The sequence below is a fragment of the Podarcis pityusensis genome (genome assembly GCF_964106645.2).
Source record: "Podarcis pityusensis genome assembly, chromosome: 8".
NCBI lineage: Eukaryota > Metazoa > Chordata > Lepidosauria > Squamata > Lacertidae > Podarcis > Podarcis pityusensis.
The window spans coordinates 64,536,853-64,559,036 of NC_138033.1; the positions used below are offsets into that span (position 1 = coordinate 64,536,853).

Consider the following 22,184-nt stretch of genomic DNA (forward strand, 5'->3'; position numbering starts at 1 on the left):
GTGTGTGTGTTTGTGTGGAAAGGACAAGTTCTTTGCTAGTGATGATCAGGAATCAAATGGGAATGAAAATAAGAGGGTACAGGTCTGTAAGGCTATTCTCTCCTGAGACCGGTATTATTTGGCCTAGTGCAACTGCATTTGAAATATGGGTTACTGTTCTGGTTGCTTCATCTCAAAAATGATAACTGCTCTTTCCCCTTTTTTCAAAAGGCAACCAATGCAATCAAAAGGTTTCAAGCACCTTTACTATGGGCAAAATATCTGGGGCTTTTTAGTTTAGAAGAAAAATGACTAAAAAGGGAATAATGGTTTTTAAAAACTATGTAAAATGTAAAGAAAGTGCAGATATATTTTTGTTCTAACTTGTAATACTAGAGCTTTGGGTTATCTAATAACCCAAAGCGGGAGATTCAAAACAGTCACAGGAAAAGCAGTTCACACAAACAGGAAGGCATAATAATGGTATGAAATTCAGTTGTGTGAGCCAGAAGATGTGGTGATGGCCATGGACTGATATTGTAGAAAAAGGCATGGGGTTGAAGAAATTCTGGGAGATGAAAGATGGTCTTAATGGTTCTTCAGAGTGAAATTTTGAATCATATAATCTACCAAAAATGCGTCAAATACCCTTAATTAATTGGCACCTAGTTTCCCATCTTCATTTGATGCTTTTTAAAGTTTTGTTTACTAAATATAGATGTGCAATCTAAATTTTATCTGTTCTATAATAATCTAAAGTTTCCTGTAGCTAAATATATTCGGAGTGAAATATTTGATTAGGAAAAACATTTGAAGCACAATTACAGTGCAATCCTAGACAAGTGTACTTGGACAGAAGTCTCACTGAATTCTTGGGACTTAGTCCAAGCTAAGTATGTATAGGTTTGCAGCCTTAATGTGGTTTCAGTGTTTAAACAAATCCAAAGCTTTCCCTGGAAATTATTTTTATTGCCATTCTTGTAAAGACATGACTATTCAGCATCATGAACTTCCCTTGCATCATTTAAGAAGAAAATAACAAGGCATTTAAACCTATTAATAAGCTAGTTTCAATCTGCCCAAAGACCCACGTATTGAATATTTTCCAGGTAAAGTCATCTGAGAAAGTAATTAAAATGTTGAAATTGCCCAAATGCAGTGGCATTCTATCTACTCATTAGATTAATCATTAAGAAACTATGCATTTCTAGAACTGGGAAAAAATTATGTGGAAATAGAAATGGACATTTTCCTGCTCTGCTTCACTGGTTATTCTCTCTAACTGTTGAATGGAGTCTCCAGGATTGGAAACAATTGGCTTCTGAATACCAGTTGCTGAAGATACATAATATTGTACAGTGGTACCTCTGGATGCGAACGGGATCCGTTCCGGAGCCCCGTTCGCATCCTGAAGTGAATGCAACCCGCATCCGCGGGTCGCAATTCACCGCTTCTGTGCATGCCGTGACATCATTTTGAGTGCCTGCGCGAGCGGCGAAACCCAGAAGTAATGGACTCCATTACTTTCGGGTCGCCGTGGAGCGCAACCCGAAAATGCTTAACCTGAAGCTACTTCAACCCGAGGTATGACTGTGGTTGATCTTGTGTGTTGTTTGGTGACTTCCTGGAAGCAGGAGGTTGGTTTGCTGGAGGGAAAGCCATTGGGGAATGAGGGTGTTGTCCCTGGGCTCATCCCCCTCACATTTTCTTTTCATGCTATGTGTAAGTTACATTCTTCCTGCTCTTTTCTTGAAAGTGACTACAGCTGCTGTTTATATCTTGGTCATGAAGAAGTCTTTCCTAAACATGCTGCCTGAGGCAAGGGAGTTGTAGTCCAAAACATCTATGGGCACCAGCTTGGGGAAGCATTGGCAGAGTTTCTTGGTAGGGTGTCTACTACCTTGCAATGTGAAAGTTGTAATGTTGGAATATATATTTTTTTATACAGTCGTACCTTAGAAGTTGAATGGAGTCGTTCGACTTCCAAAACGTTTGGAAACCAAAGTGCGGCTTCTGATTGGCTGCAGGAAGCTCCTGCAGCCAATCAGAAGCCCTGTTGGACGTTCGGGTTCCAAAGAACATTCGCAAACCAGAACACTCACTTCTGGGTTTGCGGTGTTCAGGAGCCAAAATGTTCAACTTGCAAGGCATTTGGGATCCAAGGTACAACTGTACAGAGGTTGGTTTTTTTAAAAAAATTCAGTACAGGTAACTACTTTTTCTTGTTGCAATTTTGTTCCTACAGTTGTAGATTCTTATCTCTTACTACTTTAGCTTTTACAATAATTATGGAAAAGACAAGTGCCCTGTAAAAGGCGAGAAAACAATTTTGCAGGCTTTGAAAAACGACTGCCTGGAAGCAAACCTAAATGGTACAAATGCAGCCGCTCCAGGGCTTGTACAAAAAAGGCCAGCTAGGCTGCGTGGAGCTGGAAACTGCCCTGGCGTGTATTGCTGCTTTGTTCAGTTTTCAAGCACATGTTGAGCTTGCAGTCTGTCACCCAGATGGCTATTTTTAGCACTACTACTGCTGCTTTCAGAATTTCTCCCTCCCTCCCCCCTTTCCACTAAACCTTCTTGTTAAATAATATTCTTAGATGTATTTGATCTTACTTGGCGATTTGAGCCTGGCTTCAAACCTGTGCAGTTCATTTTATGCATTTCGTCTTCACTCTGCTTTCTCATGCATAAACTGAATGGGACTTAATAGATAGCAGCTTGAGAATGCACATCATCATCATCATCATCATCATCTGGATTTCTTACACACCCTTCACCCTGAGGTCTCAGGGTTGTATGGCAGTGCAACAATAGAAGCAGTTAAAACAGCTTAAAATCAAAAGAATTTGGTGAGATATATATGTCGAAGGCCGGGGCAAAGTGGTGAATTTTCAGCATACAATAAAACCTATATACTGAAGTGCAATAGGGACGTGGGTGGTGCTTTGGGTTAAAGCACAGAGCCTAGGACTTGCCAGTCAGAAGGTTGGTGGTTTGAATCCCTGCGACGGGGTGAGCTCCTGTTGCTTGGTCCCTGCTCCTGCCAACCTAGCAGTTTGAAAGCACGTCAAAGTGCAAGTAGATAAATAGGTACCGCTCCGGTGGGAAGGTAAACGGCGTTTCCGTTCACTGCTCTGGTTCTCCAGAGGCGGCTTAGTCATGCTGGCCACATGACCCGGAAGCTGTACGCCAGCTCCCTCGGCCAATAAAGCGAGATGAGCGCCGCAACCCCAGAGTCGGCCATGACTGGACCTAATGGTCAGGGGTCCCTTTACCTTTACCTTTACCTTTACTGAAGATGCACCTCTGTGGGGAGGGAATTCTACAACGTAGGGGATGCCACGGGGATGTTCTCTCTTGGGCCAGCACCCCTCAAACATTTGTGGGTGGTACGACTACCCAAGAGGGCCCACACTCTTGAGATGGTCTATATAGGAAAGGAGGTAGCCTATTCAGATATTTGTGGCCTGTAGTGTTTGGTGAAGTATGGCCTCGGTGCTGCTGTTCTCTCTCTCTCCGTGCCCCCCCCCCGTACATATCCACCTACGTCAGCTGGGAGACGAAAGTGAACAGAGAAGTAGCATAGTTTGAATAGGTAGTAGCAGTTAGCTGCATGAGAGTAATTGCATTGAGGAGTTCTGTCATCACATTATTATGTAGTGAGAACTTGATGGGAGTAATCAGCTTGTTTGTGATCCAGAAGAACTGTGTGCAGGGTAAATAAATGACAAGATGTTCAGTCCAAAATATTACTTTTCCAAGCTTCAGGAGAAATGTCTTGAATTGGATAATCATACTGCAGTATGTCTCCAATGACATCTTTATTTCCTCTCTCAAAAATACTTCCCTGAACTCTAAAATTGCTTAGAGGCATAATCTAGTGATTCTGCCAAAGAGCAGTAACATCATTAAATACTTTTCACTGTTTGCATTCATATGCTGGCTGTTGAATTTGTTGGGAGTATACCTGCCCATGCTGTGGCTTCCTGCCCACCGCCTGATCTTGTGTGGCAGATTGTTTAGTTCTAAAACAGAGGTTTTCTGCAAGTCTCGTTCTGGTGGTTCACAGTAGGCCTGTATTAAATAATTGTATTGAACTTTAATTGTATTTTTATTGCTGCTTTTAATTCTTATTGTGTATATTATTGTATTACAATATGTATTCTTCGGAAGGTATACAGTAAAATACAACATAAGAAATAAAAGAAGCAGTAAAATACACTTGGAAATAATCCAGCACAGTGCATTACAATTGCTGCAATAGGTAGAAAAATCATTTAAGTACTCCTCCAAGACAATCAGCAATTTTTAAGTGGAGAAAAAAAGTTTGAGAACTACTGTTCTAAAATATAACGATTACCTTTTTGTGACCTAATCTTGAGTGTGTTGAAATTACAAGGGCAGGAAAAGACTTGACCTGACACAGCTGTTTGTCAGTGTTGGGAAGAACAGCCAAGCAGTGCAAGCGTGTTGCTTTTGTATAGTTGGAATAGGTTGTAGGTAGAACAAGACTGCATGTTCTGTGCATTTGTTTTATATTTGTAAACCAGTTAGAAGCCATTTTGGCATATAAGTGGTATATAAATTAATAAATGATGATGATATTATAAACATGTGTAAATATCTGCAGTCACAGTGGCTGGTATAATGCTCTTAGGGATTTGTTCTTGTGCCCTTGGTTCTTTGTAGGATGGAGAGGTGGAATATAAATACAGTATGTTAAATGAAGTGTTTTGAACCCGAATGGAAGGTCTGCTTTATGGGACCCTTTGGTGGGGGATGTACATTGCAAACAGTAAAAAGTTATTTGCACCAAAGCTTTGATAGTTAAAGGCCTACAGTTCCAAATCTATTGGATCACCAAATATGTAAGAACTGGTAAAAAGAGAGAGAGGGGTATGTGTATGTAGAGGAAGGGAGGGAGGCATGATTTGTTTGCTGTTGTATGTTTCAAATTTTTATTGTCTATGTTTCCTCCTTTGGGAGGATGAAGTGCAAGGAATGTGAATGAGGCTATAAAACCACCAAGACTTTATAGAGTGTAATTAATTCAGAATCCTTTATGGACTTTTATTGGTTGGCCTTCTCTCCCTTCCCTCACTTACCTTTAAGACTTTTAAGATTTTTGTACCATGGAGTTTAGATGATTGCTTTGCAGAACTTGGACTGCTGTCCAGTCCAATTTTCCAATTTTTGAGTCCCACTGAGTTCAGTTAGTAATTCCTAAGTTTTGGCTTAGTGTACTACACCCAAGACACTTACGAACGATGCCTTACCTGAATATGTAGCCACTTTGTTATTTTGTCACGGGGAATTTTTTTCTGCTTGAGCTGTATTGATTTTATTTTTTTTAAAATGACGTGGAGCTCTTGTTCCTAATACTGAATTCAGTTGTGGTCTGCCACTTGCTGCTCCATGTTCTTGCCTCCTTTGCCCCAATTTTTGCATTTGTCTACTGTGCACATGAAATGAATAGTTCAGTGTATAAAGTGTGACAGTTTGGTTCTTAGCTCTATTTTACCCTTCCAGTCAATGTGAAGTTTGTATGGGTTCATGAAATGGATAAGAGGCCTTCACCGGTTTGGTCCTTCATGAGGGTTGTTGGCTGTGCAGGACTCAAGAGAAGACTCAGGATTCACCAGCTGACCATTGGTTCTTGCTGAAAGCCCTGTGATAAGCTTTGAAGCTCTGACAATCAGCTGATCAGCAGTGCCTGCAATCCCCCTTTTGGCCTAGTGCAACTTCAGCTGCCCACAGCTGATGCACATGGCTTTTTCAAAATGGCCTTGTGGGTCAGATGAGGAAGCCTGGCTGGTCTAATTAATTCTGCAAGCTGGAGGTTCCCTGCCCCTTCCTGAAGCGATAAAAAGTTGATAGTTCTTGTAGGGACACGGATCCCGTTCACATCCAGAGGTACCACTGTATATCCAGACCAAAGGCTCCATATTTTGGTTTGCACTAAGCAGTGACTCCAGTTGCTGAAAGTTGATAAGAATAAAATGACGCATGATCTCCATGTCTTAACAGTTTCTTTACTCTGGCATCAGAACATGTGTAACCCAACAGTACTTCCTTTTCTGTCCCTTTTTATGTTACGTAGATGCTTCAAAGAGGAGCAGCTTTGCTTGATGTTCTGTCATGCAAGCAGCAACTTAGTGTGAATTTGAAAGAGCGAAAAGACAGTTTAGATCTGAATGCCAGATCTTTGCTTTAAATAAGGAGAATGATAAAATCGAGAGGCTTCATTTCTGTAATTTTGGTGTTCACTGTAGACTTAGTTCATCAAGGCAGCATGCATAGTCCTTCCCTCCCCACCCCTATTTTATCCTCATAACAACCCTCTGAGGTAGGTTAGGCTTAGAGTTGGTGACTGGTCCGAGTCACCCAGTGAGCTTTCATGGCTTAAAGGGGATTTCAACTTGGGTCTCCCCAGTTCTAGACTGACAACCGCTATACCACACTGATCCCTGAGTAAAGCTTCCCTGTCTGTCTTGACCTGGCTCTGCTTTGTGCCTGAGCTTAAACATTTTATAGTACCATATTTTTCGCCCTATAGGACGCACTTTTTCCCCTCCAAAAATGAAGGGGAAATGTGTGTGCGTCCTATGGGGTGAATGCAGGCTTTTGCTGAAGCCTGGAGAGCCCCACCGCCAGCCCCACAAGCTCGGGGGACAGCGGGGAGGCGCAGCGCGCCTTTCCCGCTGTCCCCCGACTTGGTTAGAAGGCTGGCGGGGGGGGGAGAAGCCTGCTCCTCCCCGTCGCCAGCCCCGCAAACTCGGGGGACAGCAGGAGGCGCAGCGCGCCTTTCCCGCTGTCCCCCGACTTGGTTAGAAGGCTGGCGGGGGGGGGGGGGAGAAGCCTGCTCCTCCCCGTCGCCAGCCCCGCAAATTCGGGGGACAGCGAGAGGCGCAGCGGGAAGCTCGGGCTTCCCCCTCCTCCAGCCCCGCAAGCTCCCAGAGCTCTGGGTCCCGTTCTGGGGGCTGGGGGAGGGGGAAGCTCGGGCTTCTCCCGCCCCAGACCCGCGCATGGGGGGGGGGAAATAATTTTTTTCCCCTTTATCCCCCCCTCCCAATCTAGGTGCGTCCTATGGGCCGGTGCGTCCTATAGGGCGAAAAATACGGTACTTTTTTGTCTGCTGAAGCTGATAGATGCTTATAATACAAGTCTTTCTTGAGGACTGTATTTTAGACCATGCACATTATTCCTTGTGTAAGACTGAAAGTAGAAAAACATTTGGAAATGTCAGTGGAAGATAATCTACTTTGCAATGGGATAAGATGTTATTTCTATGTCTGTCTGCCCCCCTCTTTTCTGCAAATTAAATGCAGCCTATATGAATAGCCGCTTGTTACCTACACCTTATTTTAGGCCCGGATGTGGTATTCTAACAAATCCTCAAATGTGCTCAGTGCACACAACTAAGGCTGATAGCAGAATAATCCACTGCTAGTTTACTTGTACTGCATCTATGTTTTCCTTTTTGTTATCCAAACTTCTTTTGCTTTTCCTTTCAGATCTTTGATTATACAAACATACATGCTGAAAAATCTGGAGAGAGGGCCATATTTATTTTTAACTGGTATAAGCTTTTTTTTTTTTTTTTACAGCACCTTGGACAGTACATGCTGTAGAGTAATCATAGAAATTTAAGTTGAGAAGAACAAACCCTCCCCACAGCTGTGCAGCCTTCCTGTCCATCATGACTTGGGTTTGGTCTCCACGTATCCACGTAGGCAGCCATGCTCCAGCACACTCTAGACATCTGGGAGACTTTGTGGTTTAGTGGCCGTTCAATAGCTATCATGTTGCTTCAGGAGACTATAGCAGTTTGCAATGGCCAGGCCTCTGCCCTTTTGTATGTGAGGATTGGGATGCTATGGTTATGTGGTTCATGCAGTGATCCAGAGCAGGAAAAAAATTCTGGTACTATGCTTTCCCATGGAAACGTATTCATTTCTCAAAATGTGTTGTTGAATAAAATGAATCAGTAGCACAGTGGCCTAGGTCACATGCCACTTTAAAGCATAGTTAAAAACAAGCTGTTGCTTAATGAAGGCAAGCAATGTACTGGTGCATTTACTCCCCCTATTCCTGCCTTCGTTGCATTGGGAGGGAAATAAACCAGAAGCTGGCTCAGTGTTACTTGCAAACAAGCGCTCATGATCTGTTTCTCTCAAAACATACCACAAGCAGTAAGCCAAGAGCAAACCTTGGCTAATGAGATTCCAGTTGAATTTTCCAATTCAGATTCTGTTTTTCAAGTGGCCTATGACTGCTCCAATCATTTGCAGAAGTGTCAAGAGTTGTTGTGGTGTTACTGAACCATACATGATCTCTTATACTGACCTGACACTCTCAGCACTATTGAACTTGCCCTTCAACTGTCATACCTGATTTTTTGTGTGTGTGTGGAGATAGTGAATAGAGAACATTATTTTGCATTATTTTCCAGTCTAGAACTGGAAGTTATTTGTTGTACTCTTTCTGGTTTGTGGTCAACCCTACACCAAACCCAGGACTCAGGCTCTATTGCTGTAATCTAGGACTATTCATGATTTAAAAAATAAATAAATCCCCAAAGGGATTGTAGTTTAAAATTACCTCTTTAGCTCTCCCTTGTATAGAAGGCATACTGGGGTACTGGGAATGTCTTCTGTAGAAGTGGCAGCAGAGATTGGATTTGCTGTTCTGACACTTCATTTAGTATCACTTGGGAACAAAGCTGCTGGCAGCTTGTGTGGTTGGTTTGGAAAGATGTCAGCTCATAAACTTAGTCTCCGCTTGTGAGATCAAGGGACTATTATGTCTGTGGTACAAGCTTAGATTTGTAGTGGCTCATAGCCTTATGGTCACAAGTGGTATTCGTAATGCGACAAGTTATGGAGATGAATTCTCTCTCTCTCTCTCTCTCTCTCTCTGTGTGTGTGTGTGTGTGTGTGTGTGAGAGAGAGAGAGAGAGAGAGAGAGAGAGAACTTGAACCTTTTGCATCAGAGAGGAGGAATAAGTTCTAAGTCTTGTTTTCTGATGTATTGTATTTACTTTTTTCCTCTTTGTAGATGATCATGGAAACAGCAATGGAAGTCATGTAAAAATCTTTTTACCGAAAAAGCTGCTTGAATGTCTACCAAAATGTTCCAGTTTACCAAAAGAGAGGCACCGTTGGAACACTAACGAGGTAGATACATCCAATTTCTGTGTTTTTCACTGGCTGGATTGTTTAAATCATATCACATTGGAATCAAAATCTTGTTCAGAAAGGCTCTGCCACCATCAGTGTAAAGCCACTCCCCCTCCCCCGGCAAGAATTGTCAATCAAGTCATTGGAAACTTAGCACGAAGTTTGAATTGTTTGTGTTTTTAAAAACATACAGGCAGAATTTGTGGGCTCTGCTGCATGTGGCAGGTGTTGGCATTTGTTTGCATGTCTTGCATTTTGCTTCTCTCCAAGGTATAGTTAAGATCTGTGTGAATCTGATGTAAATGCTCTTACACTTGTCAGGAATTAATGAAGACGTAGCTATGGTGCATCTTTGTCTCAAGTGTTAATTTGATAAAGACAGGAGGAAGATGATAAAACTTCCCAACAGCAGAACTGCTCTTGACCCTGCTTGCACAATAACTTCCCTGCTTTTCAAATTGCTTTAATATAGCATCCTCTTGACGGTATAAAGAATGAAATCTAGCCATGTATGAAACATTTGGTAATGTGCATAAAGGCTTTCAGAAATATTTAGTCTCTGAGGAATGTAGCATTCTCATGTCAATTTTTAAAAATCAAACCTTTTAAATTCCAAGATATAGTGGTCAAGTGTGGTTTGTTATAATGCAAAAATATGTGAAGAGATGTGAACTCTTCTAAGTTCTTTGTTGACTTCTACAGAGCTAAGCACAGGCTTAAATCTCTGCTGATGAAATGGGTGGGTCTTTAAAGAGCATAATCTTTGTTTGGATTGTTCCTTGCATATCAAGTATTTTGGTGTAACTTTGGGCTGAGCACTGCGTTTAAGCAGTCACACTGCAAAGGTTCTACTTGCAGCTTGTAGAAATGTATAGGTTTGTCAAGAATAAGTGGCTTGTAAGTAGTTGTGAATATATGCAACTAACAATCTGTGAGGGAAATGTATATTTGATAGTTAACTTGCTAGTTGTCAGAGTTGCTTCAATACCTTTATCTGGTAACTTATTTCAGAAGGTTTCATCATAAATTGGGGGCACCATCTAGCTTAAGTTCAATGCTCTTAACATTCCATTTATTTTAGTGGAAAATTTTAAGCATGTGCACAGTCAATGGGATTTACTTACCTTTGACAGGATTGTATCTGTGGTGTAGAACATGCACCTTCACAAGTGGGAAAAAGTGTTGATGGCAAAGTTATATTATCCTTGATTTCCCACTGTTTACCTTTGGTAACTTGTTTAGTATTTCATGGATTTTTAAAAAAAGCTTTTTGTGATTCCTGAGTTCTGACATCTTAGGTGATAACTTCTGTTGGCTTTGTTGTAGCTTTACTTGGCTATTTGTCTTGCAGCCATGCACAATTGGACTCTGTCTCTGTAATTAGTAAAGCTTTTCCACGTAGTACTCTTGATGTTGTTTGCAAACCATTTTGAATATAATTAGAAAGTTCTGCAGCTTTTAGCGGATAAGTAAGAAAGAGAAAACTCAATTCCTTCTAAAGGGAGTATCAAGCCTGTGGGCCAATATCTTTTGGTCTTTCTCAAAAGCATTTTCTCTGATTTTAACCAAATCTCTGGTCTTTTCCATTTCTGCTTTGAAGGATATGAAAATAGCCAAGTGCCATTCATAAAAACATGTGGGACTGGCTGCCACAGATTAGTTATTCATGATATGTTGATTCCTTAGGCCTAGAACTGCTACATAGACTGGAGATTTGAATTCCTGTTTGGGTTTAGGCAAGAAGCAGCTGAGTGAGAAGCAACAATAGTACCTCAGTACAGTTAGATAGATATAGGGCAGGGATGGGAATGGGCCTGTGGTCCTCGATGTTGTTGGACTCTTTCCCCACATGAGCATCAGCCAGCATGGCATAGTGGGTGTTGTAGACCAACAACATCTGAAGGGTCATAGCCTCCCTGTCCCTAATGTAAGGGCTGATCTTACTGTCATCCATACAGGATACCAATGAGGACCCCCCACCCCCGAGTAAGATACAGAAATGCTCTTGCAGGTTAAAGATTTCTGAAAAAATCCTTTTTAAAGAGTGCGAGTATGTTTGGAATAATCATAGAAACAAAAGGTGCCCAGATACATTGCCAGCTGTAGCTCTGAGATACAGCATGGTCCATGTCAATCGGTTTGAAGAATGGCTTCCATTCATTCCGGGAGGGTGGGGCATGATGACAGAACAGCCTCTATTGGGAGGCTGGAGAAGGCCTCCAAGAGCCTGTGGACAGGAGTTGTATTAGCAGTTGTGTGGGAAAGATGGCACATTCTCTGTGTAAGCCATAGAACAAATTGCAATTGTGACCTATGCAGCAACTTGCTTTGTTCTTAGAATAGTGTTGATCACAAATGTGTGTTCTTCTTTGAGTTATGCAGCATAAACAGTTGTATGATCAGGCACGAAATAAATTGTTGACTTTGCAGATGGTGCTCTTGAAGTTGAAGATGCGTCTTTATGGAGAGATTAAAGCAAATGGTTTCAAGTTCTTCAGAGCTGCAGTTTCATTTTTACTGCACTCTTTCTCAAAAAAAGAGCAGTTGCTCTTTTATCTTTGAGAATTCTTGGAGAACAGGTGAGGTCCCTACAGACTGGAGGTGGGCAAATGTTGTTCCCATCTTCAAAAAGGGGGAAAAGGAAGACCTAGGTAACTACCGGCCGGTGAGCTTGACATTGATACAAGAGAAGGTCCTAGTTAATTCAACAATCAGCCTGTGAGCATTTAGAAAAGGATGCTGTAAATACTAAGACCCAGCATGGGTTTCCCAAAAATAAGTCATGCCAGACCAATCTGATTTCCTTTTTCGATGGAATTACAAACTTTGTGGATCAGGGAAATGCCATGGACATAGTGTTATCTTGATTTCAGTAAGGCTTTTGACAAAGTGCCCCATGATATTCTTGTGAGGAAGCTGGTAAAATGTGGGTTGAACGAGGCTTCAAGTTGCAAGAAAGAAGATTCCAACTAAATATTCAGATAAACTTTCTGACAGTAAGAGCTATTCAGCAGTGAAACAGACTCCCACGAGAGGTGGTGGACTCTCCTTCCTTGGAGGTTTTTAAGAAGAGGTTGGGTGTTCATCTGTCATGGATGCTTTAGCTGAGATTCCTGCATTGCAGGGGGTTGGACTACATTCTATGGACTAGATCCAACTCGTAAGATTCTGTGATTCTATGACCATAGAGCACATTTTCTTATCTGTAAAATAGACAGGACAGCTGTAGCACAGGGTGGTTCAGATCAAGTCCTGGAAGGAAGAGGGAAACTTGGAGGAAGGATAATCTCAAACCTTCCATTTAGTAAAGTAACATCTGAAGTTGTGGGTGATGGGAAAGGTATACAGCCTCCTGATGAGGGATTTGCTATTAGCTTGTGGAGATTCACTTAAAGTGTTTGGAAATATGTAGATACACAGTTGCCCAAATGCTGTCTCTTTTAAAATAAAAGTCATGGTGTCTGTTCTTGTCAGAAAAAAACACTACTTGTTCATTTTTTTCCTTTCAAATTGGAGAAGGTAAATTATATCAGAAGTTAGTTTGATAATGTCATTGTGGCTTCACGTGGTTGAGACAGACTAATATACATTTGATGGTTGGGGGGAATAAAAGTTAAGGGTTTGTACAGCCATCATTGCTTAAGTTCGCTACCAATTAACTTCTCCAGCAGTATATGATGCATATCAATTTATATGCCTTTTAAAGAATTCCTGTTATACTCAGGCTAATACTGCTTTTATATGGCAGCGCCGTCTCTGGCTTTTTCAGCAAAGGAAGAGGGTGGTCGCTCCGTTACTTGGGGTTGAAATTACAAACTACTCATACCACATTCTTGCGATTCCCTAACACTTGTTCATACCGCGGTGTGATTTTTGTCTGTACATGCAGTCTTTTTCTTGGAGTTGTGATTGGCTTCTGTTTTGATTGGATTCAATTTTGGATTCAGTTTTGATTTAATTTGTATGCTGCCTTTTCGTTAAAAATTGTACTTAAAGCAACTTGCGATATATGCACATCTCTGGAGAAGATGTTGAAAGGAACCATTCCCATTTGACCATCAAAGCTGTAGTGGTAAACAATGATGTGGGACATAAGTTTATTCTTCCATGGAAAAATTTCCATTGCATAAGTTCATTAAGTAACAATGAATAAGTGTTAATAGCAAATACAATATTAGGCAATCATAGCTGTTTCAAAGCTATATTTAATGTCTTTGAGGTGATTATCCCTAGTAAGTATGTGAGAGAATATATATATTTGAAGTCAAATACTTGTGGTGTGTTGGGACAGAAGATTAACTTGGGGCACTTTTTAAGCTTTGTTCACTAAACTAAAGCGGATATGCTAAATGAGATCACCCTAGGGCATCAGAAAAAAATTCTGATGCAAATTACCCCAATCTTCAATAAAATAAAATCAAATCCTGGGAAACCCCTATCACTAATGCCAAGGCTTCAGTTTTGTAGCCACCAGCTAGGAGGGGAAAGTGAAATGGCCAGATACCTTCACTTTACTAGCTGAAACTTTCCTTTGCATCCAATTGTATTTGTAGAGGCCCTGCAGCTCTGTGCAAGCATAGGTGTTTGCCAGCTACTGGAGAACGTTTAGGGTTCGGCAGATAAGGGTAAGCAAAGTAAGATTTGGAGGAATTTGGATTCTTTGCATGATTAAAAGACAGCAGTGGCTGTTTCACTGATTTCACTGATATCCTTGAGAATTCTTTGAGAACAGGTGAGGTCCCTGCAAACCTGAAGTAGGCAAATGTCCCAATTCAGAAATGGAAAAAGAGAAGACCTAGATAACTAGTGACCTGTCAACTTGACATTAATACCAGGAAAGGTTCTAGAACACATTATTAGCTGGTCTGTTAGCACTTAGAAAAGTATGCAGTGAATACTAAGAGCCAGCATGGGTTTCTTAAAAATAAGTCATGCCAGACTAATCTTATTACTTTTTATTATTTATTTTTGATTTGATTTACTTTTTGACTTACAAGCATGTTGGATCAGTGGAATGTTATGGATGTAGTGTATCTTGATTTCAGTAAGGCTTTTGATAAAGTCTCACACAATATTCTTGCAAAGAAGCTGGTGAACTGTGGGCTAGATGATGTTGCTGCTGGATGGCCATCTGTCATGGATTCTTTAGTTTAGATTCCTGCATTGCAGAGGGTTGGACTGGATGACCCTTGGGGAATCCCTTCCATATCTCCAATTATTTGACTTGCGGGTATAGGGTGGTTAATAATAATAATAATAATATGGTATTGGTAGCAAGTGAAAATGATGCCATGTTTCACAGGACAACATCAGTCAGGAACCTGACCCCTGTAAATTGCAAGGTTCACAATGTTCTTCTTAATTGTAACCAGCAAGAGATTTGGTTTTTGGAATGTTTGCAGGAAACTAGGCTTCACCCTTACCTATAGTTAACTTGTAATATAGTTAATGATAGTTACAAGAGCGTTGGATGATTTGATTGGTTCATGAAATAGAGTATCTACAGTGGTTGTTGGACAATCTGTGCTGGCCAGGTTGGCTAACAAGCTTTCAGGGTGCATAGACTTTTAATATGTAGGCTCACCCTTTTCAGGAACCAAATGCTAACATTTCTGAAATGCCCTTTTTGTGGGAGCAGCAAGACAAGTTTTGGAGTGATCTCCCAGCCAATATTTAGGTGGATACCAGCAAGCAAGGTGGATACTGCCCAGCTCTGTTGATTTCAAAGTTGCTTTCCCTGTCCTCACTGGAATGAGCAGATGCCTATTCCATTCTGGCAGCCTTCATGGTTTCCTCCCTCTAAGTGTTGTATAATATAATGCCATTGTGATAAAAAGATACAGAACGTCAGTGCCAGAAGCTGTCAGTTTAATTGGGTCCCAACATTATTGTTTTTATTTGCAATGTAGTCCACACATTATTTTATATTGGAAGGAATTACTCTCATGAAGTTATACAGAGCAAACTCTTCCCTGGTGAAGTTTCCGAAATCTCTTTACACAGGGACTTCATGCCTCTTGGCTTCCACAGTGCCTTTCTGTCTTGGCAGAGTTCATTAAATTGACAGAAACTGAGGTTACCTGCTGTTAATCACAGGCGCAGCTGTCTGTTGTGAAGTTTAGAGCTGGAGTTACGGAATGTACTGTAGCAATCTCTGTTCTCCAAGAAACATCAAAGCCACAGATTTATGTGTTTTAGGAATAGGTCGTGTAAGCAGGCACATTTGCACATCTTTAGTTCAGCAGTACAAAAGACACCCTCCTATCAGTGGGCTGAACACCACGCCAATTTGTACTGCACATGATAGAAAATGTTTTGGTAAAAATACACAGCTTTGGTATTCTGAGAAACATTTGACTGCCAAGTTCATTTTCTCCTTTTAGTTTCCTTCATGAGAGCATCTTAGTTATGACCTATAAGTCTCTCTGTAGTTTTCCATTGCCCTGTCTTGTAGCAACGTTCACACTTGCAGATTTCAGGCTTAATGTCCCCGGTCTGATATTTTGGTAAATTGTTTGTGCTGGTCATAGGGAGAAAGGAGAAAGTTATTTCCCTTGCTACGGCTGTCACCAGAGAAAAGAGTATATGGGAGGGATGAAGACAAAACATCTGGCATAGTGTAGAAATCTTGGCGGTGCCCCCCCCCCAAAAAACAAAAGTGCATGTGCTTTTCTAGGAATCCAGGTTGATGAAGCCAGTTGCATCTAAATCCAAAGTTACTGTGCCAGTCTCCCCCACCCTGATGACTGTGAATGCCATTCTGCTTTCTAAGCAGCTATGCAGCCGCCACTGTGTGCGAGGAGCCAAGATACTGATAGATCAGGAACCCCAGAGGAATTCAGGAGGAGAATTCTGCAGCAATACAGAGAATCACAAGTGAAGGTCAATATCTGCCTACTGCAATTCTTCTGTTTGTGAGCACCTTGCAGCCAGCCTGTCACAGTAGCTTTAGGTATTTATCAGTAGCAACCTCCCTGTTACAGAAAGCTACTGGCAGAGTGGCTTTCTCCCCCTAAGCTATCCTATAAGGTAGGCTGGCTATGAAACATCAGTCGGTTTTTTTAAATGGTGCCAACGCTGGTGTGTTCCAACTGCCCCTCAATGAGTTGGGTAAATAAAGTATTTTTCACATAGAAGGGTTGGTGAGTGGAAAGAGAAGCAATAGGCTGTCATGCTTGACTACAAATCTTAGTGAAGCTAATTTGCTATATTCTGTAGTATCAAAATCAACTATTTGTACTTGGCCGAATGTGCTGGGGTTGTCCCACCCCCCAAAATGTGAAAGTAGCGATAACTTATTAGGACACAGTACAAAAATATGTTGTGAACAATCCTCTGATGTCCTTTGTATGGAATGTAAATGCAATGAGTTGAGTGCTTTGTGGTCAAGCAAGTTGCTTGTAATGTTTTGGCAGCCTATATAAGGAGGTCATCAAAATACATTTTCCTCTTGGGCCTGAGCCTTTGTATTACAAAGTGCTGTGCAGACATTATGAGGGTCAGACTGCCATTGAAAGCATAGCACTCTAGCTTGAACATAGTACTTTTGCTTGGAATGGACTGTTGAGGTAATAGGTTCAAATCCTGTGTTTTGCTGTTCTCAGTATTTCACTAATCTAGGGTTTTGTTTCTGAGATAAGGTTGAGCTTTGGATGCCTCTGAAGCTCATCCCAACTGCAGGGGTAATTTTTTACCCTACCTAAGTCAATTTAGCCAAAGAGGGTAGGTCTGTTTTCACAGTCAATGAATGTGTGAACCTCAGTCTCACAAACTAGTACTGTACCCCTGAACACCTCATCTTTCACCTGAAATGTCAGCCAAAGCTTAGAGGTAGAGTTGAACTATGTTCAAATCCTTGCATAGCTAATTAAAAGACAACAGAGTCCTACAATTTGGGTTTGGGGATATTAAGACTTACTGTTAGTCTAGTAGAGAACATATTCATAAATTCAGACTACAGTAAATACCAGGATCTGGGTGTCATCAACATATAGCTGATACTGAAATCTCTTCTGGGATATAGTGAGGATACCTAAGGAAGGGAAAGAATAGCAGGATGGTAAGAATAAACATAAAGGGACCCCCAACAAACAGCAGGAAAGCAGAGAAAGAGCTTTCCCTTGAGGAAACATTGAAAGAACAGGCAAGAGAACTGGCTGAGGACAGAATCATGGAGAGCTGGGGCATAAAGGGAGACGAGGGTGGGACAGGACTGAGGAGGGTATCAAAGTTGGAGAAGATGCTTCAAGAATTCCTGGTGTGGGTTAAAGAGGTGGTGTAGTCTTTTTTGGCTACACCATAAAACAGATGAGAAGGTCCAAGGATGAATTGGTTGTGGATGAAATTGGCCACATCTTTTGTTCTCCTCCAGAGGTTTCAGCCATGTGAGAACATGAATGGAGACAGCAGTGGGCCAGGGCTGGGAATGAGAGGAGTTTGTAGTCTCCTGGAAAAGTGGGCAGATATGTCTAGCTGTGGGCAGGATGGAATGAATTGAAAGTGAAAACTGCAGAGTCTGAGAAGGAGGCAAAGACAGCAGATGGAGAAGATCAGTGGATTGGAGGTCTTGGGAGGAGCAAGAGGAAAAATGTGGGGAGGTGGATGAAGTAGATGAGGCATCAATCTGACAGAGGGAATTTCACTACAGAAGCATTTGAGATTGAGTGTTTTCTGGTGAAGAGAAACTCAAGAGTGCCCTAGGCAATCAATGAGGAGTTTGTCCAAAGCTGAAGAAAGAAGAGGCCAAGAAGCAGCTGGGTCAGGGCGATAATCAACGTGAATGCTGAAGTCACCCAGGAGCAAACTAGAAGTGTTGTCCCAAACTCAGGTCATGCAGGTCACATGCCTTTGAGCCTTCAGCTTCTATATCTGTGTAGGGACAGAGGGACAGTTGTGAAATTTTTGTTTGATTCTATACACATGCAATAAGACAAAGCAAGATCACTTACGGTAGTTGAAGACAAAATGGTCAGAACTTCCTAGAAGCAAAGGCTAGCAGTTATTCAGTGGAACGTTCTGCAGCATGTCAAGGACTGTAAATGTTCATACTTGATGGTTAACAGTTAATAGTTTACACAATAATAAATGCCATGTATGCAACACCTTAGAGATTATGTCTAATTCTTGACCTTAAAATTCAGGTATTTTGACCTGGTTATCTCATTTTTTGTTTATAAGCCAATGAGTTTAATTTTAAGAGATTTTCCACTGCTGGAAGCAGCTTATATGTGGCCGATTGGCAACATAAAATAATCCAGAAAATGGGTGCATTAGGGAGATTCCTTTAAAAATAAAATATAAATAAATAAAATTTTGAGAGCTTGTTCACCTGTTCATGTATTTCACTTATGCTGCATTTGATGTCTGGCAGCTTTGTTGAGAAACATTTCTGCTTTTGAGAAAAGCGAAGGTTCTCTCTCTGATGTTATAGCAAGTCATTCCTTGATGTGCAGTGAAGCTTGAGTCATGCTTGTGAATATTGATGTGATGTTGACTTGCCCATAACAGACAACTATGTGTATATGTCCAGCGTGGAGGTGCAGTAGGTGCATCTGTAATGAAAGCAGACAGTTTCAGTCATGGCTGCGGTGCTCTTCTCCTCTTTCCTGAAATTCTGCTGAGTCATTTAGTACCCACTCCATGAGCTCCCTCCACCCCATACTCCGTCCCCTGCATTGTGCAAAACTGACTTGGCTACTCCACATTTTGCCTTTAAAAGAACCTTGAGGCAGAATTGAAATTTCTTCGTGCTGTGTTAAATTTACATAGTGCAGAATTTGCTGTTAATGTTGCCCTGCTGTATGTTTCTGCTAATGTTTACCAAATTAGCAAACGTTCCGAGTAGGCACAGTAATTTCACACGATTGAAAGGTTATAATTCTGGCTGATTTTTAAACAAACACATCGTACTAACTGTTGGGCTTCCAAAGAAGGTGATCAAAGCAGTGCTGTGTTTTCCTTAAACTGCTGCATGGAAGTAGCTTTCTTTTTTGCTGCTTTTTCCGGTCTTTTTTATTATTATTATTATTATTTTAGCTATAGGTAATATCACTTAGTTACAGTTCCCATATAATTTACAACTTCTGCAGATCTTTAAATGTTTTTGAAAAATATTTAAAGGAGCTGTTGAACGAATGAATAAATTTGAAATGCACACTACTTAATTGTTATAAATGAATATTTCAGAGGAGTTTGGGATGAAACTATATTGTTGGGAACCATGAAAAATGCCTCTAGACAGACCTTCAGTTCATCATTATTTCAGTGAAAAGGGATTGGTGCCATGCAGAGTCGGTGAAGAAGAGAGAGGAAAAACCTGCCAGGCCATGTCTGAATTATCTCCCCCTAACCCAGCAGGAGGCAGGGCAGGGTTTGAAGTGAGCAAACAAACCCTTAAGCAACTTTGGAAATACTTCTGGGCCCTTTCATTGAAAGGGCAGTAGGGAGTGACTGGCAGATCCTAATGGACTCCTCTATTGTGCTTAAAGCCAATTAATAGCATAGTTTACGAAAAGTAGCCAAGGTTACCATTTGAAGTGCAGATTCCTTAGCTGATGGGGCCAATAAATCTTCCAATCAGTCTACTGTGATAGGCTTTCATCACTTTCTCTTTCTGGGAAAACTGGAAGACTAATTTTAGACTTGCCAGTGGCCTGGACTCAGAAGTGAGAGATGATTAAGTTCAGGACACTGTGCCTTTACGTACATGAAAAAAGTGTTATTAACAAGGGCACCATAAAGTGCACGTGTGTGCACACTCCTGCCCCACAGCATTGTAAATTTAGTACAATTTACACAAAAATTTGGGACTCCAGCTTTGGGCTGATGGTTGTCTGTTCATAGTTGCTATTTGCAGTGACAATATGCCCCTCGGTTCTCTTTTCTGTGGCCCTGGGGTTTTTGGAATAGAACTCAGAAATAACTGACTGGTAGATCTGGCTGGATAGCCTCAGAGAGAGAGAGGGAGAGAGCGTGTGTGGAAACTGGCCTATCTATTTGTATTAACATTGTTCCATAGCTGCTGCGAAGGACGTCCTCCTTTATTTTTTTGAGACTCAAGGCTTCAACTGCTTCATTTCACTGGGTTTCTATACCATATGTGTCCCATTAATGGGTTACTACCATCTCTTTAGTCTTGGGAAAATGACACCATATCATATACCCATGGTTTCCAGTAATTTGTGACTTTGTAGTACCAAGACCTTTTGAGGGACACATATGATTTTTGTGTGTGGTGTGTTGGGATTTTTCCCCTTTTTGTTACATTATTCCAGTTCATTAAAATCCTTGTAAACGTTGAATAGAAGAGTGAAGAGATATTTGTGTCTACTGATTAACATCATCATCATAATTTTATTTGTATGTCACATTTCCATAGTTGCAACTATGCTCAAGGCGGCTTACAACATGACAAGATTTTCATAACTACAAAATTACATAATTACAAACATAGCAGAAGTCATAAACAATAAATAAAACACATCAAACGTACACAACCAAATGGAAACAATTTCCACGTAAATCATAAGATCTAAAAATAAAGATACAACAATGATATCAATAACAGCAACAACAACATAACATAAAAATGTGATTGATCTCTGGAAGCATAGGTATTTGATTGTCATCCACTGCCAGTCCTTTCACTAGCAGTATCTGCCATTTGTTTGTGTCAAATATGTTGTGATAAGAAAGCTTGCTGGTGATTGCACCACAGACTCTAAAATTGTAGCCTTGCATTCTGAGTAAGTTGACGGGAAAGAATAATTATTGAGCAATAGGATTCTGTGCAGAAAACTTTCAACTATGATTTTGGTTTTGCAGTATCTGTTGAACTGTATGGTGCAATAGCCCACTTGGTGGCTTCTAGATGTTTTGGAACACAACTTCGATGGCCATGTTGATTGGGACTGATTAGAGTCAGGGTTCATTAAGAGAGTCAAGTTGGCTTCAGGATTGCTTTGTGAACTTGGATAAAGTGTCTATTTTTTCAGGGAATATTTCCTAAATTTTGACGGGCGAAGGATTTGTTTTCTGTGGAGTGTGTCTGGTATGTGTGCACCTTAAAATTCATGTAAAACTACCCCTTTGCTCACTTTGGATAGGGTTCTCTGTCCCGAATGGCACCTCTTTAACAGTATGTTTCCCTGACGGTATCCTTCTAAACAGGTTTCTCCCTTCTTTTCAGCTGGCATTGCTATAGTCTGTTATATCCATTTATTTGGTTCCAACAATTTCTCCACCAAGCTTTTAATTGTGCCCATATGATCTTTTATGGCACTTTGTGCATAATATATGTGTCCCACAATATAGTTGAACAACTCTGGTGCTTTAGACATCTCTCTCCCCAATTCATGTACCTTTTCCTGAACAGGCCAGCTAGAAAATTGACCTATCTTCTGAATGTCAGAGCACAGAATCTGACCGTTCTACCCATTATTATATTCCTATTCAGTTCTAGAAAGGGAAGGTCATTAATGTACTGAAACAGTGAAGAGACTTTCTACAACTAGAGGTTAGCTGCCTCATGAATAAATAAATAAATAATTCGGAGGGAGGCCTTTAAAGATGCTTGCTAAGAAGGTGAATTTGCTCTTCAGGTGCCTGAATATAGCTCCTGCTTTGCTTCACATGTATCTTTCACCCTACCTGTCTTTTATGCTGCCCATTTTCCCCAAGGAGTTTCTTTCTGTCCACCAACATAGCTTCCTTTAGTCTTAATTTCCTGCTGTACATTTTTTCACTCATTATATTTTCTCCCTCCTTGTTTTGCGGGCTGCATCATCTTCCCCCACATTCTCTACCAAAGACTCTTTTGAAGTCTTCGTTTCTCTTCCCTTCCACCACTCTAATCCCCCACCCTCACCCCCATGGAGTTTCTGTGCTGCCTTCCTACTGTAGAGGTCAGGAACTTTGTTCTCCAAATGCCATTATGTTGTAAATAATGGTCCACACCAGCCAAAGGTCATAAAAGTGGCTAGTGTTCTTAGAGCTAAGCTGCTGTATTCCTTATTCCTTTCTGCTCCC

General features: G+C 41.1%; 1 protein-coding gene across 3 annotated transcripts in view; it reads left to right on the forward strand.

The window, feature by feature from the left end:
- CAMTA1 (calmodulin binding transcription activator 1) overlaps window positions 1-22,184 on the forward strand; it is a 713,455-nt gene that overhangs the window by 8,062 nt on the left and 683,209 nt on the right. For all 3 annotated transcript variants that reach the window (XM_081017106.1, XM_081017105.1, XM_081017107.1), the window contains exon 2: window positions 9,037-9,155. In XM_081017106.1, the coding sequence (XP_080873232.1) occupies window positions 9,037-9,155 (119 nt within the window). The remainder of the gene's footprint in view (window positions 1-9,036; window positions 9,156-22,184) is intronic.